The following is a 21,238-nucleotide window of genomic DNA, read 5'->3' on the forward strand; positions in this document are numbered from 1 at the left end:
GAGGTCCAGTTTCTCCAGCACAGCCTCATTAACTTTTTTTAAGTCATCCAAAAATATTTTTAATGATATTCGGGTCGCGATGAGTCGGGTCATTTGAAATAATGATGCCAATTAAACCTTTGTAATTTATATAGTAGGCCTACTAGACACAATTTACTATGAAATACATTGGCAAGGAGTATCCTCTGCATTCCACCATAACTACAGCCAGTGAGCGCAAATTCAGCACCGCAGGTCAAGTAATAGAGGCGAGAAGAAATTGGCTCAACTCAGGGACAGTTGATTCAATATTATTTCTATTAGGGCTGCACGATTAATCGAAATCGAACCGCAATTGCGATTTGGCTTGTGTGCGATTATGAAATCACAAAGGCTACGATTTTAATTAAATAAATAAATGCCAAGTGTGTTAGCGAAGATCGGCTCTGTGATAAACGCTGCTCCGTCTGAAAGACTACGAGTTTGAGTTGCTTATAAACGTGCGTTTGAAAAAGCAACAAAAATCTTCACAAACTAGTGAAGCGTTCATAAACCTTTTCAACAAAAGGCAACGTTTAATAACATGTTTTACCTCACTTTATATCGTCAGTCGAGTGTGTGTGAGCTGATGTGGCTTCTCATCAGAGTGAGGCAGACGAGGCGTTATTTTATAGTATTCTATGTCTATCAGCACTGCATTATTATACACTTTATTATTATGAAAATACCCTTGACGGCTTGAAGAACTCAAATACACCATATTTTGCTGCAGTCGTTTTTATTGTCGTCATGTTTAATCAAAGCGTCTCTATCTTCTGTTTACAGCGTTAGCTTCAAATCATGGATTTCCTGAAAACTAACGTCAATTACTTCTCTGAGGCAAATGTGCCGTTTTCCGCTCGAGGGCGCCCTCTGGCTTTCAGTATGAATTAAAAACTTTTGGGTAATGAATAATAAGAAATGAATGCTTAATACATTTTAAAACTTAATAAACTTAAAAAATTATATATTTGTTGGACAATCCATGTTTTTCTTCAATGTACAGGAGTTTTTCCCCCCACAGTGGATGCAGGTTCTTATTTCATATTAAAGACAGACTTTAAGAATAACTCCTTAGGCTTAGACCTTTCTAATGTTTTTTAGTCATAGGCTGTCTGCATATTAATAGGTAACCCAGCAGTTTTTTTTCTTTTTTGTAATATAAGTTTTCTGTAAAATATTACAAAAATAATAATAATAATTAGTATTAGTATTATATTGTTATATTTATTCTGACATATTCTTTTTTTATTTGTAATTATGAAAATGTTATTGTAATGGTAATATTTCTTATTTTTAAAAATATTTTTTGCAGTAATAATAATCATAATACTTATTATTAGTCACATTAAAATAAAAACAGAAAATGTTATATACACATACTTTTCATTTGTAAAAAAAATTATAATAACAATAATCGCATTTTAAATTTTAAAATTTTACCCAGAATAATCGCAATTATATATTTTCCCCAAATCGTGCAGCCCTAATTTCTATTATTATTTCTAGCGCGAGGAAAGCTAAAAATAAGTAGGCTAATCTTCTGATTTAGGCCACCAATGGCACCTTATAGCCCTTTATTTAACCCCTTTCCTGATGCAGGACAAAATGCCCGATGAACTGAGCAATGCCATTGTACAGGGCTGCCCCCAAATAGTCGACTAAACGTTAGTCGATATGAAGAGGGCTTGGTCGAATACATTTTCATTAGGTGGTTAGTCGCAAAAAAAAATCACGTGAAAATTTATGCAATCAGGGGCTGCGCAGTCACGCCCGTTTCACACATAGGCTACTCCGTCTGCAGTGCATATTTTTTCTTCTATAAAAGAGTAAACAAAGAGAATTGCAATTCTGACGAGCCACGTTCAGTAACAACTTTTGGATTTTAAATAAAAAATAATGAATAAATGCTGTTTGTGGTTTGCAACAGCAGATCAGTTGCGGATTGCAAACGCAGCATATGTGAAAGCATAACAGGGCGTGCGGATCCTGTACCGCATATGCATAATCAACGCAACAAGCACCGCACACACTGCAGACGGAGTATGACATGACATCAAAGCAACGAGAGATCAATGAGACCAAAAGCGCACTTGTGGGAGAGGTGTCTGGCTGATGCTAATAATTATGTCAGGAAACAAGTCCAAAGTGTGGGATCATTTTTAAAAGTCAAAGGACGACCCTAAAAAGGCTGTTTGCAAACTCTGCAGGCAAACATTTGCTTACCACATGACAGCAATCACGTGCGTTTCGTGTTTATTCTGAATCCTTATGCTACACTAATGTTCACAAATCATATATTTATTACAGGAAAACCTCTTTTCATGATGTCACGATGTTATATTGTCATACTTATCAAACTAAAACTGATCAAAACTGTATACCACTGTGGCTACAACCACACTTCATTGATATTGTATGTTTATATGTTGAACTTCTTGTTTTTCTTGTCCAAACAGACGCTTTATTAAGCAGTACATAAAGTATTGAATGGAAATGTCTTCTTAATGTATAATGTGTATTTGAGAAATATTAGATTTATTTAACTTCAGCTGTGATAAAGTATGCTAATATAGTGCAAGGGTCACTGCGGGAAGCAGAAAGTGTCTGTCTTCATGTCTCAGTTTGCAGCTCCGCCTGCACGCGGCAACTCTCACCGATCGGATGCATCCAGCCACAGCCGATGTCCAACACACCGATTGTCTTTGATACTCTGCTCTGTTTGTCACTGGTTCATTGTTTGATTGTTCACAGGTGTCCCTTGTTTGCTTATTAGTCTTGTGTGTATAAATAGCCCTCATGTTTCCACTGTCTCTTGTCTAGAATTGTTTGTGTAATTCTTTCATTGGTAAGTATATGTGTTTCAGTCAAGTTAAGTCCAAGTCCAATTTGGAGGTAGAGTTACAAGCGGTGGAGAGCACCTTTCTTCTCGGGCAGAGTGTGCACTTCACCGTCAAGTTATTTTCCTTCTGTTGAACATATTCAAAATAATTACTGAATCTCCACCCATCGAAACTAGCTTTTTGTTGTTGGGAACCTTCCTCTGAAAAAGAGCTTGCTGTTGTTGACACTTCCATTTTTCCCCATCTGTCTTTGAGGGTGCCGCTCTGCTGCTGGCTGCCAGGTGTCAACCAATCGGTGATGGTAAATGATACCTCGTGACAAACCCTGACCAAATCACTGTTCTGTTCACGCCCTCCTCCCCCTCCCTTCTGTTCTCTGTGTTGTGTGCCTTGTGTGTGATGAAGGTGCTACTGGCAAATGTAACGCAAGTAACTAGCTCGGGAAAACTGTAATAATATTACCATTTTCTATCTAGAAATCTAGACGCACCCTAGCGGCAGCAAATTTAATCTGCCCGCAAGTGTCGTCTAGGAACTCTCAATACCCTTCTGAGCTGTATTCCTCTCAATCTGGACAGGCCAATCACATCGTGTATAGAGTCGGCGGGCGGGGCCATAATGACGACGGCCGAGTTGCGTTTGCATGCTTCTAGTAAACACAGAAACTGCCGAACGGCGGCAGTCTTTCGAATTTTGAAGGCTTTCAGGTCAGTTGAATAATAGTTTACTTGTACTTATTTGCAAATGTATAAGTTAATGAATTGTTTAATTTGATTGCATTAACCCTCTGATGGTCTTTATTTATGTCTACACGTGTTTTTTGGGGTCTCCAGAGACCCCAGACAATAACATTTAATTTTGTAACAAGATAATCGTTTTTTTTTTTTTTTTTTTTTTTTTTTACAAATTTAATTTTATTCTGTTTGTTAATGTTTTTACTCAACAATTGTGCCGTTTTTGGAGAATTCAGAATTGTTTATAGATTGGAGAATCTATAAATAAATAAATATTTAAATAAGCTTTTTACAAAAAATTAACTTTATAAAAGACCCAGATTTCTAACTTTCATTTATGGGGATAACATGGATTATTTTAAATAGTTTAATGTAACATTTATGCCCATTTTTTAAAAAAAAGTTTAAAAAAAATAAAAAAATCACTTTAACCACTAGATGGCTAATAGAGCTCCACTATGCTATTAGCTATTTGACTACCTGCAAGATATATTTTCACAAGTTGGATTCATATCTAAATATAAAATCACAATTATAACAAAAATAAAATTTGAATTGAATAGGCCACACATTATATATATATATATTTTTTTCTTGTACTTCTCACATTCAAGGAGTATGAGCCCAAGCCAGCAGCAGCAGCAGCAGCAGCAGCAGCAGCATCCGATTCAGAGGACGAGGGATCAGGGGAGGATGAAGAAGTGTCATTTACCGATGTACAAGAAGTACTCTCCACGGAACAAGAAGACCCAGGACACTTTACTCTCCCCCCTCACTTAAGATGTGCCTCGCACACACTTAATTTGATATCAACTGTTGATATTGAAAAATGGTTGACGGTGACAAACAAAACAATTTACAGAAGTGCCACTGCAAATTGCTCTGCCCTCTGGACTAAGGCCAGCCGGTCTACAGTAGCTGCAGAGCTAGTGGAAAGCCTTTGTGAAAAAAGCTCATGATGCCTACAGTGACGAGATGGAACTCTTTCCACAATGCAGTTGCACGAATAACTGAGACATCCAGACCACAGTTGACACCTCTCTGCAGTCAGTTAGGTGTACGAGCCTTTGCCGAGTAAACCTGTGGCTTCTTCCCTTTCCTTTTTTTGAATGTTAAACATTTGAATCAAACAAGTAAGTCATTCATTGATTCATATTCATTAATTCCAGGGGAAAATGATTGTTATTATGGCAATCTATTACCGACACTGTAGTCTCTAATGTCAAAGACCTTGGCATTGCGTCCCGGTCTCTCCGAGATGATGGCAAATCTGCCTGATGTCATAGTGCAGGTAGGCTGTGAGTGTGTATTTAAGACTTACTGACTGTAACTTTGTGTAATATGAGAGAAGCCTGTCATATGCACAATTGCACATCCCTCCACTATCACAGATGCTTCCATTATCGCAGTCTTCTAAATTTCACACTGAAATAGGCTCGTAAGAATGCAAGAACTGTATACTGGTACTGTGTTTCTGAAGACCTGGTATAGTCAATATGCCTGTTGCATCATTTACATGTCAACTCCTTCCACAGGAAGCTATGTTTTTCCTCTTTAAGAGAAATATCTAATTTTAGAAATCTCTTTCTTACAGACCAACAAACAATTTTGCTTCTGTTTTGGACAGTAGGGAGGGTCTCCTGAATGCTGTCACTCTGCCGAAGTTCAAGATGAGGTGGTTGAGGGAAGAGGGTAGGAGAGAGGCCCTAAAGAATCTGCTGATAATAGAGTGTCGTGCTTCACCCCTGGCTGCCACCCACAATGAGGAGCATGAGGTCAGGCCTCCACAGATTAGTCTAGCATCCAGCAGTAGTGAGGATGACTTTTTTGTGTTTGAGGAAGAGCGGGATTCAGGATCTTTTGGCCCAGACAGGGAGGTGATGGAGTACCTGAAGTGTGGGTCATAGATGGGGGTCCTAGACAACTTCCCCAGAATTAAGAACTTATCTTTAAAATACAATACAGCACCAGCATCCAGTGCTCCAGTGGAGAGGCTATTCAGCCTGGGAAGCCTTGTTCTCACTCCCAGGAGGAACAGGTTAGGAGACAAGTGCTTTGAGAGACTCCTTCTTATGAGGTATAACCACTACTTTGATAAATAAGCTGACACATTCAGAAGCTCATATTTTCCACCAGAAAAATGCATTACAGTAAATGCCAACTGTATTTTTGCTTTTATTTAGTCCTCTGTATTTGCTTTAACTCATTTCAACAACCTACCTCTCCTCTGCACTGTGTTTTGCTTTTTAACAATTTACCTCTCCTCTACACAGTGCTGGCAAGGCCAGTCTTTTTTATTTATGGATATATATTTTTGAGTAAATTAACTTTTTTTTTTTTGTACTTGTTAATCGACAATCAAATTGATTGTTTGCACTAGACAGTGTTTGTTAAACATTGAGGAAGTTAATATATGTTTGGACTTGTTATAAATTGACAATCAAATGTATTGATTGTTTTTACCAGACGGTGTTTGTTAAACATTGAGGAAGTTAATACTTGTTTGTACTTGATTGCATAAGTACAGTTGTTTGTAGTTATTTGTGCTAGACAGTGCCAGTCTGTTGTTGGCGTAATAAAGACCCTAAAGAACACTCCTCCTTTGTATGTTCTCCCTCCATCTGATGCATCTCAGGCAATTATAGAGTAATTAAGAAAAGAAAAAAACTAGCAATATAACTAGTTACTTTCTCCCAGGAGTAATAAATCATCAAATACACAAGGAAACGGAACATGTATTAAAAATGTTATTATGGGATTAAACAATGTTCATTGAAACAGACTGTAAGAATTATTTAATGAAAACAGGAAATTTGGATATTATTTTACTGGAAATAATTGGAATTGGAAGGAGAAACATCCAGAAGAACAACTATCTCTGCAGCACTTCACAGGGCGATTAAATGTATATTATATTTCCCTCAAATCATGAATGTGCATACTGATTTCACCTTGTGCTACAAGATACACTCATAGTGCAGCTCTTCTGTCAGAAGTTGATTCAAAATTGAGCTTGCGTGTATATAATGTGTTCGTCTGGTGGCGGTGTGAGATCCTGAGACGTGGCACTGAGCTTCGCGTACGGTGTGAGACCCCCTTTAGGCACAATCAGCTTAAGAATGTGCATGTAAACGCACTCAACGTGTTCTTTTCCTCTCTAGGCAGGTATTTTTTTTAGGTTTATTTATCAAAATGTTCTTTTATATATTATGTGATATTCTGTATTTCGATCGTGGCTTTAAAATGTTATGAGAAAATTGTTTATGAATGTTTATCCACCACATTACCTTTTATTTAAACCTAAATAAGAAAGCCATTATAGGTTTGTATGTCAGTTGGCAGGCAGTTTTGGTCGCTTTTTAAAAGTTGTTGCTGTGTGCAGTGTGTAAATAAAAATAGTTTTACCCTCCTGCTGACTAGTGTCGTACCCCTCCCGACCCATTCACACACACGATGATTACACTATCAGTTGACCATAGAGAGATTAGAAAATTCTGATTCCAATGTCTAAATCCTGGCTTTCCTGTAGCTCAACCAGTAGAGCGTGGCGCTAGCAACGCCAAGGTCATGGGTTTCGATTCCCAGGGAAAACAAGAACTGACAATAATGTAAAATGTGTACCTCGGATGCAATGTTAGTCTCTTTGGATAAAAGCGTCTGCCAAATGCATAAATGTAAATGTAAATCCTCAGTCGGGGACACCCCTTGTATCAAGCGAAGGCTGTGAATACTTATGTATATGTTAAAAAAAATGTTTTTTTGTGATTTAAAAAATATATAACTTATTTAATAATACATTTAATACATTTTTAAATGTCAAACAAACTTCTTTCATGTTGTCATTATGAGTTATTGTTTGTTGAAATGAGGTAAAAAATAATGAATTTAATCCATTTTGGAATAAGGCTGTGGAATAAGTGAAGCTCTGTGAATACTTTCCGGATGCACTGTAACTGAAAATGCTCACTCAGCTCTGTGCCATTGGACACATTTTGTGAAACACTTTACTTTCGATTTTAAATAAGCAGCAATTGCTTGAATGGTGGGTTAATAATTATTCTTAACAACAACTAGAAAAACAAAACTAATCCTTTGCATGTTCCCTATTAGCATGGGGTTTAAATCCAAAATATTGCGGAATAGGTACATTTTACATCTTGCTTTGAAACCAGATCTTCCACCATCGTCTAGCGCAAGTAATGTTCTTAGATCTTTTCTGTGGTTTATTGTGCTTAATAAATGGAGTTTGAGTGATCGAATGGAATTCAAGCGTAGTTCAGGCAGACAACTGATCGCTAAACGTTATCAGCTGATGCTCAGCTGATTTGTTACTCCACCTACTCTAATCAATTATAGTATTTAAGCTCATTCAAACTCATGTTCCTCAGTCTGTCGCACAGACATTTACACATTGACAGGTTCTCAGCATTGCCTTTGATTCAATACTTCTCAGCTCGAAGCTCACGTAAGCTTATAAACACAGGGCTCGACACAGTAAGTACTACCATCTTGCTAGCATTTTCAACTAAGGGCATTTTCACAACTGAAGTCTGCCCCAACGTCCGAACCGAAGTTCATGTTTGATTTGATACATTCGGTAAGATTGTTGGTTTCACATTGCAATCATGTAAGCCGCTAGGCTAGCGCACTAAAACATTTCACATGGATACTTGTGTCCTGTAAGTTACATTCATCTATTTGGGCTGCATCTCAACATTGTTTGGCTCAACTGACATGCGTCTGATGTCAGCGTGTTGTCATTCGGCGGGTAACTTTGACAAGAATGAATGAACAGATACATATTGGTGCCACTAATGAACGTTGCACATTGCTTCCCATTACATTTCTTATCTTTTGGATTGGAAGAGGACATTTTAAGCTTCTATGCAATTTCTCATGTTGTGAGGCAAGTAGCCTGCTGAATTTTGGTTATTCATGAGACATACTGAGCAATGTAAACATGAACATTGGCATAAACAGGAACTTCCCGTAAATGGTCTGAAAGTCCAAGGGATATTATGTTCGTACTCGAATGAATCACTTTCACATGGTCTATTGACTCATATTTTGTTCACTGAAAATCCTTCCTCCACAAACAGCATGGAGCTATTGGTAAGGAGCGCATGCGCAGCTCCGTGGACTGTTGCATTCTGTCAAAGATTGAGAAACCTTGAGCCAATAGCGTTCAAGTATGAGATGTGACTGATCATGTGATTGTTGAATCAGTGAATGAATACGCCCTTTACGGACCGAGATGCTTTGAGTCTGTCTCTGAATGGGAGATCTTGTTAACGAACGAATTGAACAAATTGGTGCATATTGTTTGCGAAATGAGGAAGTGAACCAGTTGTTGAACGTTAGCGAACAGGTGGAGCTCGGCTTGTGTAGGTGGCATATTGCAAAAAACACCCACCTCCACCCCTTCACCTCCTAGTATCTTCATTATCGAGTATCGGATTCTGTGTAGAACTCTTATTGTTACCATTCATATTTTTCTGTTATATATGCTAAGAAACTGTTGGTTATTATGAAGGCTGGGGGGATTCTGTTTCAAGGATGCATCTCGAGCTGCCTAGTATGGCAGCTCGAGCATCTTTTGAGCCTAAGCCTTTCACCAAATCAAAGATTGTCAATTAATTTCATTCTCAAAGTGGTCCTGACTGAACTCTCTTTAAAAGCAGGGATGTCCCACATTCATGCATGGTTTTTTTTTTTTTTTTTTTTTTTGTGAAAAATGAAACCGGCTTGTCTGCCTTGTTCTTGGAGAAAATGTCACTGATGCATTCATACTACAATATAGACTGGAGAAATTATCTGCTAGTCAGTTATGAAATGGCTATTCATACACATATTTGAACATAGTAAAAGAGTAAATGTCAAACCTCAGTATGTTCAGTTGACAGTGCGCAGTCTTCAGTCCATCAGAGAGCAGCTTCACTCCTGAATCCTTCAGGTTATTGCTACTCAGTTCTAACTCTCTCAGATGGGAGTTTGATGATTGTAGAGCTGACGATATAGTTTCACAGCATGTTTCATCAAGAACACAACCGTCAAGTCTGCCAAAACAGAACATTGACCCAAATTATTTTGTGATGTTCAGTGTTTCGCATAATCAGACAGATATTTCACAGAGTATTTTGACATTCAGTTGTTTAGCGATGTAGAGTTAAACTTTTGATTAAACAGTGATCAGTGAAATTACTCACAGGGCTTTTCTGCAGCATCTCGCAGCTGGAAGGAGTTTTTTGTAGCCAGTGTCTAATGACGTGAACCTCTTTGGGTTGAACTCGTCCAGCACCTTCTCTGACATCAGCAGTACATAGGCCAGTACTTCGCACATTGAAGATGAGAGCTTCATTCCTGGATGTGCATCTGAACTGAGGTATCTCTGGATTTCCTCATATAATGAATGATCCTTGAGCTCAATTAAGCAGTAGAATAGGTTGACTGAAGCTTCATCTGAGATGGCCCAGTGTAGTTTTTGTTTAATGTATTCAGTTGTTTTTGTGATACTCTCTCTGGTGTCTTCAATGTGTGTGAAGAGGCCTTTGAGCAAGTTTTGACTGGATTTCAATGTAATTCCCATCAGAAACCGCAGGAACAGGTCCAGATGTCCTCTCTGACTCTTCATGGCTTTATCAACAGCCTTCTCTAGTAGCTCCTGTAATGTGATGTTTTGTTTGGGCTCATCAAAGAAAAACTGAAGCTCCTGCATGTTCTTTTTCAGGTAGCAGAGGAACACATGCACTGCAGCGAGGAACTCTTGAGCACTCAGATGCACAAAGCAGAAGACCTTTTCTTCATGAAGTCCATCTTCCTTCTTAAAGATCTCAGCAATCATTCCTGTGAATTCAGTGTCTTTACTCACATCAATACCACATGCTTCCAGATCTTCCTCATCAAACACAATGTTTTCCTTCTTCAGCTGTTCAAACGCTAGCTTGGCTAACATCAATATACTTTCTCTGTTTGACTGTAAGAGCTTTTTACGTTGTCTTTCTGCTTTTCCGTCAAATTTCTGGCTCTTCATTTTCATCTGTATCAGCAGGAAGTGGATGTACATTTCTGTGAGTGTTGTGCTGATGTTCTCTGCATTGTTCTTGATGAGAATATTCTGAAGTACTGTGGCTGTGATCCAGCAGAACACGGGAATGTGGCACATGATGTAGAGACTACGAGACGTCTTAATGTGTGAGATGATTCTGGAGGCCTGTGTCTCATCTGTGAATCTCTTTCTGAAGTACTCCTCCTTCTGTTGATCAGTGAATCCTCGCACCTCTGTGAACAAACCTACATACTCAGGAGGGATCTGATTGGCTGCTGCTGGTCGTGAGGTCACCCAGACAAGAGCTGATGGAAGCAGCTTCCCTTTGACCAGACTTGTGAAAAGCACATCTACAGATGATCTTTCCTCAACATTGTCCAATATCCCGCTTTTAAAATTCAAAGGCAGGCGACTCTCATCAAGTCCATCAAATATAAAGGCATGTTTATATTCCTCATATAACTTTTTTCCAAGTTCTCCAGATTTTTCCAGGTCCTTCATTTGGGGATAAAATTTCAGCAGAAACTCATGGAGATTGAACTCTCTGTCTTTAATGCTGTTAATCTCTCGGAATGGAAGCAGGAACACACAGTCTATATCCTGATTGGCTGTTTCTTCTGCCCAGTCCAGGATGAATTTGTGCACAGAGACAGTTTTTCCGATGCCAGCGACCCCCTTAGTCAGCACAATCTTTTCCTCATTGTTTTTCTTTAATAATGTAAATATATCATTGCATTGGATTGGTTTGTCCTGTTTTTGTTTGTTCTTGAAAGAATCATCAATCTTCAGAATCTCATGTTCTTGATTGACATCTTTCATATCTCCCTCTGTGATGAACAGATCTGTGTACACAGCTTTGAGATGCACTTCATTTTCTTTCTTGCACTCAAAAATACGCTCTGCTTTCTTCTTCATGTTGGTTTTGTGAGTTTCCAAGAATTTTTTCAGAATCAAATCCTCTGTTATGAAAGATTGGTGTAAGTAAATAAATGACAAACTTTCACATCAGCATCATCTGATTATCTGAAAATTGATTCAGCATATTGTAATTAAATTACTGTTGAAAGCATTACAGCCCCAAGGCCTCAGATCTTCCATATCATTTACCATATCTTGATAAATATATTACACTAATTAAAGGGAATACCTTTAAGCATTAAAATCAGAATTTTATTCTGCGAAATTTGCAAACTCTTTACAGAAGACATGGTTCGAGGAACAACTAGCAGTGAATCCTCTAGTTCTTGTATGTAAGGTTTACCTATGTTCTAATATTAATGCCCATTAACTCTGTACATTAGGCCCCTAGACTGGTGTCCAAATTCAAAATACTTCCAACCTGTTTAAATCACTTCTCAAATACTTTAACAGACGGACACTGAGCAATCATCAGATCATGTTCCTGACAAATAGTGAATAAAGATAACGGGTAAAAATAAACAGACCAACAGTAACAGATGTGTAACAGAATAGAAGCGCTCATAATGGCGCTCATGTCCATTGGTGTCAACACTGTTGTGAAATGTACCTTGCTCTTCTGTTAGTTTCTCTGCTGTCTCTGGGAGAGAGGAGAGAGAAAAAAAAATGAGAACCATATACAGAAACACAAAAGAAAATACTGAAGCTAAAGCATGTTTGCCTATGAAAAACGTGACCATAAAATGAATAGTGAGCTTTAGCGGCCTCATACAGCCCTCCCTTTAATTCTCTTGAGTGTAATATAAGTCACCATTAACTTCATTATGTTCAGTCACCATAGAGAATATGTATGATTGAAATGTCACATAGCCTCTTTTGAATTTTTCCATAACTGCTGTAAAAACAACTCATTGTATGTTTCTTTTCCTCTTATTTCTAGCCAGCTTGTTCCTGTTTTTCTTGGTTCAAGGTTATATTTCATATTTGCTATTTCCAACTGTGAAATAATTTTCACATTAACATTATTTTGGACTTATGTTTTGTCATCACCTGCCTACATCACACATTTGTTGTCACGATTCCTTCTATGGTTTTATATTTGCACGCCCTCTGAAGGCAACATCTGGGATGTGGGTGTCACTTTTTTATAAGTATGAATTGTGTAAACTGCTCAATAAAGACTGAAGATTTGGCATGCAGACCATAGACGACTGAGAGGAAGTACTGAAATTAGACATATATATATATATATATATATATATATATGTGTGTGTGTATGTATGTATGTATGTATGTATATATATATATATATATATATATATATATATACACATACATATATGTGTGTGTGTATATATATATATATATATATATATATATATATATATATATATATATAATATATGCGTGTGTGTATATATATATATATATATATATATATATATATGTATGTATGTATGTATGTATGTATGTATGTATGTATGTATGTATGTATATATATGTATGTATGTATGTATATAGATAATATATATATACTTCCACACTTTTCATACTTCTATTTTAGAACACGACAATTATCTAATCAAAATATGTTACAGTGACGATAAAACTGAAATAGAATCAAAGACTTTATATAAAGGGACTCTGATCGAATGCGTTTCTGATGTACGTTTCTGTCAGCTGCATACAGTTTGTGTTCTCATGTCACAAGCTTTAAATATCCAGCTGGATCTAAACTAATCCAAATAGATGGTAAAAACATGACAATAAACATTTAGATCTGGCTTGCTTGTGTTTTTGTCACTGTTTTAACAGCTTGAGGAACTAATGTTGGCATCCTCTCAGTTTTGACAGCATTAATGTAGCATCTAGTCAACAGATTAATTACTTTATAGTGATAGGAAAACTGTCACCGGTTTATGGCTTAGAAAGCACACGATAACGGAGACATTGATAGATGCAAAGTCTTTAATCAAAATAACAAAATCAGAAAGTTCACAACTACATTCACACAAACAATAACCGACGAGAACTGACCAGAATGAGGAGTATAAGTACACACAGTAACTGAGGACACTAAACAGGAACAGCTGGGCAGACATTAACTAATAGCAACTAATGAGATCTAATATAGATATGACGGAAACTGAAAAAAAATAGAACAGAATTCTAACAAAAACTGTAGTGTATAGCACACCGGTTTGTTGTCTATAATTTAAATTTGTTTTTGAAATATCTGCTCTGTGCAGCACAAAGCCTCAAGTGTCAGCCGCTACACACTGTAAAAATGTTTTGTTGATTTAACTTTAAAAAGTAAGTAACCTGGTTGCCTTAAAAAGTTGATACAATGAAGGAAATTGGTTCAATAAATAGAAACTCAAAATATGATTGTATCTGAACCACATAAAAAATTTGATAAATCATGAAAATAGCACAATTTGGCATGTTTCACTGTGTGATCACTAATAAAACACAATTATCCAATATGCTTACAAAATCTTTTGATAATATTTGAAAAAAGGCTGTTGATTCTCAAAAATTTTCATTGTATTTTTTATTTAAATGAACTCAGCAATCTAAGGCAACCAGCTAACTTTTTTGTTTGTTTTATTTATTTTACAGTGCAGCAACGGACAATGAAATCAATGCGCAAGCACATGCTTGCTTGCAGTCTGTTCTTCCAACTTTATTTTATAGTAAGTAATGTATATGCTTTAAGAAAATGTATCAGAGTTAAAGTATATATTATATTTAGGAAATGTAGTGGAGTAAAAGTAAAAGTTAACTTAAATATAAAAACTCAAGTAAAGTACAGCTTCTACTGAGAAAGCACCACCTAAGGAGACACTGTTTTTCTGAAGCTTATATCTTTTTATATCTGTATATTCTTACAACACAAATGTCCTAAGCATGTAAATTGTTATTCTTTTAAAGTCAGGAATTTCTCCTGCTTATTAAAAAGTTAGGTTCATATTCATTATAGTAGATTCATTATAATCAGCTCAGCAGGTGGACAATACACGTCAGTGTATGTGTTACAAATGTAAAAGCATGCATTTTGAAATCAGAATAAAGATTTATGCCTTGAAACCTGAATTCTTGTAACCTCAAATAGATTCTCCAAAAAATACTAATACAGAGTATTATTACTGTTACATTATACCACTGAAGCACAGCTATATTGACAGTACCTTTTCCTGCAGCGTTGTAGTTGAAGATCACGGAGCCTGTGATGATGTTTCCAGTGAGTACAGGAGCATTTATAGTCGCTCCCGTCTGAGCATTCACATCAACACAGACTCCAGTGTGAGCCCTGCTGCTCATCTCCACTGGAATAGAGACAGAAATTAATCACATTTCCTAAATGCCAACTTTAACATTACTGATATTCTTTCCTTCATTACCTTTCTTGTCTTCTTCCAGCTCATCCAGTGTGTCACGATGCTGATCAGCAGATGCCATCGTCCTTCACTGACTCACCGCTGCTGGTGATGCTGCTTAGCTCCGCTGTTACCAGGCACTTTATAAAAATAAATATTTGAAAATAAACAAGTAAATAAAATATAGTCGCAAGCGCCAATTATTAACTATATGACAAGTTATTTAATGCTTCTGTATAGATGTATTATATCAAAAGGTCTCATCTACTGTCATGTACAACCTTTCCTTTCGCTACTCTCTTCTAACATGACTCTCTACAGACACGCTCTCACCTGAGATTCTCAAGCAATGTGAAGTGTGCCATTCTCAAAACCAGTTAAAACACTATAAACACGTATTATAACATGTCTTATAATATTTTGGAATATTCAGTTCTTTGACAATCACTTGCTGGGATTAAGGTCACCAAATGACTCTTGATTATTTCCCAGAAGAAATGTTCACATGTCAGTTTTATTAAGAATCTGTTTCTTTGACGTATGATCGTCACATCAACAACATAATGAGAGGAGGACCTCTAGTGGACACATGAGTGTCTGCGTCTGTGTGATTCTGCAGCTGCATTGGACTTCAGTGACTGCAGTTTAACAGCATTTCATTTGTGAAGAACAGCTGCTCTACAGAGTGAAAAGAAGAAGAAATGATCCATGAATATGTTCTTACTGATTCTGATTTTATTTATGAGGGAAGATGAATGATTTACTGTGATAGTTACTAGCTGGTGATTTTCTAACATTGCAAAATGTGTTCATCTTCAGAACAAGTTTGACCATGGGCCATTTCAGGAAAACACATCAAACCGGTTATAATGGTTTGTGCTGATAGTCAGTTTACAGCTGGAGAGTTTCCAGAAAGCAGCTTTATGTCTCTGAATCGTGTCTTATCATGTTTAAACACCTCTGAGCTTCAGCAGTTATGCTGTTTTCAAGTCATGTCAGAAATAATTATGTACGAGTTAAAATGCAAATGAACATCAGCACAAATTTCCTAAGACTTCCTAAGGAACCTGACGGTGAGTGACGGTTTCTGCCCAAGTGCAAAAAACAACAACAACAACTATATGTATTTAAAATAGGCCTATATTTATTTCATACTAACTATACTATAGCTTTACCTTCATGTTTAACTATAGCTTTTAAGTAATAATTTTACCATATTTGCTGCTTTTTTTTCTTCTTTTTTTGTATCACTGTGATTGTTCATTATGGAGTTGTGTTTTATGTATTGTTGTAACGCTTTGAGTGTAAGAAAGGTGCAATACAAATAAAATGTATTATTATTACTACAAACCCATTAATATATTTACTGACATATCGCTTGAGATTTACTGATATACATATTATAATTCAACTTTAGAGCTCTTCTTTATTGCACAATGTATATTTCTTAATATTAAGCATAATATATTATGCTTAATATTATACTTAATAATAAGCATTATAAGGGATTATGCTTAATATTAAGGGATTATGCTTAATATTAAGCATAATCCCAATGTTAGGGATCGCGTGGAGTCTTATTTCCAACTCAACGACTCCCGGCGGATGTGGCAGGGACTGAGGACCATCTGTGCTTTTGGAACGAAATCCTCTGCAGAAGTGAGAGCTGATCCGTTGCTTGTGAACGAGTTAGGGTGTACTCACACTAGGCACGGTTGCCATGAACTGGGCCCGAAAACGAATGTCCCCCCTCCCCACTCCCCCACTGGCCTGCACTCACATAGGGTTTCAGCATTCGTGCCGGAGCACGCTTACGTCATTATGGTGCGACGGTTTCGGGTTTCAGCATTCGTGCCGGAGCACGCTTACGTCATTATGGTGCGACGGTTTCGGGTTTCAGCATTCGTGCCGGAGCACGCTTACGTCATTATGGTGCGACGGTTTCGGGTTTCAGCATTCGTGCCGGAGCACGCTTACGTCATTATGGTGCGACGGTTTCGGGTTTCAGCATTCGTGCCGGAGCACGCTTACGTCATTATGGTGCGACGGTTTCGGGTTTCAGCATTCGTGCCGGAGCACGCTTACGTCATTATGGTGCGACGGTTTCGGGTTTCAGCATTCGTGCCGGAGCACGCTTACGTCATTATGGTGCGACGGTTTCGGGATAAACAGAAAGAGCGGCGCTCTCTGAACACAATGGAATCCATCGCTCTGTTTTCTTTGTGGATAATTTTGTGTCGTTTGGTCCACGGTGGTCCACAGCCCTCTCACAGCCTGTTGTTAAACAGATGTGTCGCCTTAGTGGCGCGAAAATGTTCACGTAATCGTGCTGCTCGTATTATGAGGTTTGCAAGGTACCAGCTGAAGTGCAGCTAGGACTTTGCAGCTTTGAATACGGACTCCAGCACGGTTAGCGCTCACACTGCATGCGAACCGCGCTCGAGTCCAACTGAATCGCGCTCTGGCCCACCTCTTCCAAGCGGGCCAGGGCCGGCTAATCGAGCCGCGCCCGGGCATGGTTCGGAGCACTCACACTAGTCAAACGAACCGCGCTTTGGTAGTCAAACGCACTCGGGCACGGTTCAAACTGGCTAGTGTGAGTACACCCTTAAACTCTTTCTACGCTCGCTTTGATGGCAATCGCGGCAGCGCGACACCGCCGAGTGACGCGTCAGACAGAATCACTCAGAGCTGCAACAATCACGTGATCTCTGTCACGGAGGATGAAGTTCGTAGGACACTCAAACGTGTGGATGTTAGGAAAGCTGTTGGTCCGGATGGCGTTTCAGGTCGTGTCTTGAGGTCCTGTGCTGATCAGCTCGCTGGACTCCTCACATCCATCTTCAATGAGTCCCTTGCTACATCTGTGGTCCCAACCTCATTCAAAAAATCCACCATCATCCCTGTCCCTAAGAACAGTAAACCCTCTTGCCTAAATGACTATCGCCCAGTGGCTCTCACGTCTTTAGTCATGAAGGTCTTTGAGAGACTCATCAAAAACAACATTTGCTCCTCCATCCCTGACACCTTGGACCCTTCAGTTCGCCTATTCTTCAGTTCGCCTATCGTCCCAATAGATCGACTGAAGATGCCATCTCTCACGTCCTCCACTCCTCCCTCACACACATCGACAGCAAGAATGGGAACTATGTAAGACTGCTATTTATTGACTATAGTTCAGCCTTTAACACCATAGTTCCCATTAAGCTAACTAACAAACTCCTGGATCTCGGTCTGAACTCTTCTCTCTGTCACTGGATTGAAGATTTCCTCACTGGCAGACCTCAAGTGGTGAGAGTAGGACAGTTCACCTCCACCTCCATCACCGTGAGTGTGGGAGCTCCACAGGGCTGTGTCCTCAGTCCCCTGCTCTACTCTCTCTACACGCATGACTGTTTGTCCACACACAGCTCCACCTCTGTCATCAAGTTTGCGGATGATACTGTTGTCCTGGGCCTCATTTCCAACAACAATGAGACCGCATATTTGGATGAGGTGGAGCAACTGACATCATGGTGCCAAGACAACTGTCTCCTTCTGAATGTGAACAAGACCAAAGAACTTATTGTGGACTTCAGGAAGAGACAGCAACGGTCATATTCCCCTCTCATGATCAGCGGGACACCAGTAGAGAGAGTGAGCAGCTTCAAATACCTGGGTGTGAACATCTCATAACATTTTAGCACTTTGAGATTTTGTTTAATATAAAGTGCATTATAAATAAAATGTATTATTATTATCTCCGAGGACCTGACCTGGACTGCACATATCCAGTCTCAGGTGAAAAAGGCCAGGCAAAGACTGTACCACCTGCGCCAGCTGAGGAAATTCCGGGTCTCACCAGCTATCCTGAAAACTTTCTATTCAGGGGCGATAGAAAGTTTACTGACTCAGTGCATCACAGCATGGTATGGTAACAGCACCAGTCACGACTGCAAAGCCCTGCAAAGAGTGGTGCGCTTGTCCGAGCGCATCTCAGGGTCAGCTCTCCCGTCTCTGCAGGACATCTACATCAAACGATGCAGAGGTAGAGCTAGAAAAATCATCAAGGACATTAATCACCCGGCCAACCCCCACTTCACCCGGCTGCCTTCTGGTAAGCGCTTCCGTAGCCTGATGGCCAAAACTGAGAGACTCAGGAGGAGTTTCTTCCCACAGGCCATCAGACTCCTGAACGCTGTCACTTAACAACATGTGACTTCACCTCACTCAGTACTAACAACTCACATACTGATATTGCACTGCACTTTATTCTTGTGTTCCATGTAACTTCTCATTATAATGCTGTTTGCACATTACACTCCTGCACTTGTTATCCACATATTTATTTTTATAGTCTCCAGTTTACTTTATCTCACTTATTTTATTCCACATCTCATTTCTTTTACTTGATTTATTCATAATTCTACATATGTATATATATAGCACCTTATCCTATTCCTATTTTATCCTATCCCTATTTTATAATGTATTGTGCTTTTTTTTGTTGTTAATTGTTATTTGCTGTCCATGGAGCGGACCTGTTTACATTTCACTGCCGGTTGTATTCTGTATAACTGTGTATGTGACAAATAAAACTCTTGAACTTGAACTTGAATATGTGTTTAATATCACTATTACTAAGGATAGTATATAATCACTATATAATTTAAGTGCTAGATATTTTAAGTGTATATAAAAGTATACTTTCAATAGTTGCACTTTAGCACAATCAAATATACTTGAGTATATCTTTAGTCAGACCTCAACACTATTTCCAAAAAAAATTCATAATATTTCCAAAACTAAAAATGGAGAAGAAGACTTGTGGCTAGAAGGGGTATAGCAGTGGTCGGAGATGAGGCAAAATCTCACAATAAAATAACAATAAATACATTTGCTACTTAACAGATGTGTTTTATTAATGCCTACACCTACCCCAACCCAAAATATACCCTTACAATAATGCAGATACGTTAATTAAATGATGCGATATTGATGTGCGCATGCCCAGTGCCCATAGTTGTATCCCTTAACTCTTTCACCGTGCTGGACCTAGTGTGATGACATCACCGTCTGAGTGTTAAACAATAGTCTTGATCTGATACTGACACTATTGTATGTGAACTGAACTGAGCAGGACAATGACATCACTGTTTTCTGCAGAAATGCTTTATAGATTAAATTAAATAGTTGAATAGTTGATGATCTTTACAACAGAACTGAATCAACACTGACTTCAGATGAACAATGACACTGTTTTCTCTTAGAGATTCTACACAGCCAGCAATAACTCTGTTTGCATAATTATCACTGTAAATCTGCTTAAAAAAAAATCTCTGTTGAATAAAGCATGTGCAGTGTCAAACCCTCACTGTGGTATCAGTACTTCAAGAGTTAACAGAACAGAGATGCCAACAATATTCAAAACAGATGTGTACAAATTAAATAAGATATTTTACAAGGAATAATAATGTTGTTTAAAACTACAAGTCTAGTGTAGTTTACAAGTGTTCATCTGTTCTCTACTGAGGATGGTCCAGTGTAATCAAACTGATTTCATAGACTGAATGAAACGTGGACTGTACAGATAAAAAGCATTTGAAAGGTTTTGCAGTTTTTCCTTGTATGTGAAACATGATGGACAGTAAAATGGAACGAATGAATGAATACATGAATATGTTCTTACTAAAACAAATGCTTCTGATATTAGTATTTACTTATTACAGTTAATAATTTGAAACAACTGCAAAAAACATGTTGATCTTTAAAACCGGTTTAACCAGGACCATTTAAAACACGCGGGCACACGCATATGCACACACACGTTTCCAGCTGGACAGGTGCCCAAAAAAAAGGTTTATGTCTCAAAGAAGATTTTTCACGGTTAGTTTACTTCAAATAAATGTCTCTTAGCTTTATTTTTTCAGCATGTGTGAAAGCACAGAGTATGTGTCGCCTCATAAATCATTATTATTCAATTCAATCTCACATTTCACCTCAGCCCATCAACCAGTCAGCTCGGCCATGACTCCTCCTTCTCTTTCTACGTCATCTTTACATGGTTAATTGAACCATAACGTGGCAAACAGTAAAATTATTTGATTTGATTTGATTTGTAAAGCCTTCAGTGATTCACTTACAAACACACACTTGGTCATTTGTCAGATCATGACATAAAGAGGTTTAAATAAAATCATCAAAATAACTTAAGCACAGCATTAAAGACTCAGAAGCACCAATGACACATCATAAGACGACAAGAAAACACTAAATAAAGATGAAACACTCACCATAAATCATGTTTGTAGAGGTTTCTTC

General features: G+C 38.1%; 1 protein-coding gene across 1 annotated transcript in view; it reads right to left on the reverse strand.

The window, feature by feature from the left end:
• Positions 1 to 15,020, reverse strand: part of LOC137049040 (NACHT, LRR and PYD domains-containing protein 12-like) — a 63,620-nt gene extending 48,600 nt beyond the window's left edge. Inside the window, exons 1-5 of the mRNA XM_067427435.1 lie at positions 14,963 to 15,020; positions 14,750 to 14,887; positions 12,169 to 12,198; positions 9,802 to 11,599; positions 9,478 to 9,651 (exon numbers count right to left, since the gene is read on the reverse strand). Coding sequence (XP_067283536.1) covers positions 9,478 to 9,651; positions 9,802 to 11,599; positions 12,169 to 12,198; positions 14,750 to 14,887; positions 14,963 to 15,020 — 2,198 coding nt within the window. The remainder of the gene's footprint in view (positions 1 to 9,477; positions 9,652 to 9,801; positions 11,600 to 12,168; positions 12,199 to 14,749; positions 14,888 to 14,962) is intronic.
• Between the last annotated feature and the right edge of the window lie 6,218 nt (positions 15,021 to 21,238).

This window comes from Pseudorasbora parva, chromosome 20 (assembly GCF_024679245.1).
Source record: "Pseudorasbora parva isolate DD20220531a chromosome 20, ASM2467924v1, whole genome shotgun sequence".
Taxonomy (NCBI): Eukaryota; Metazoa; Chordata; class Actinopteri; order Cypriniformes; family Gobionidae; genus Pseudorasbora; species Pseudorasbora parva.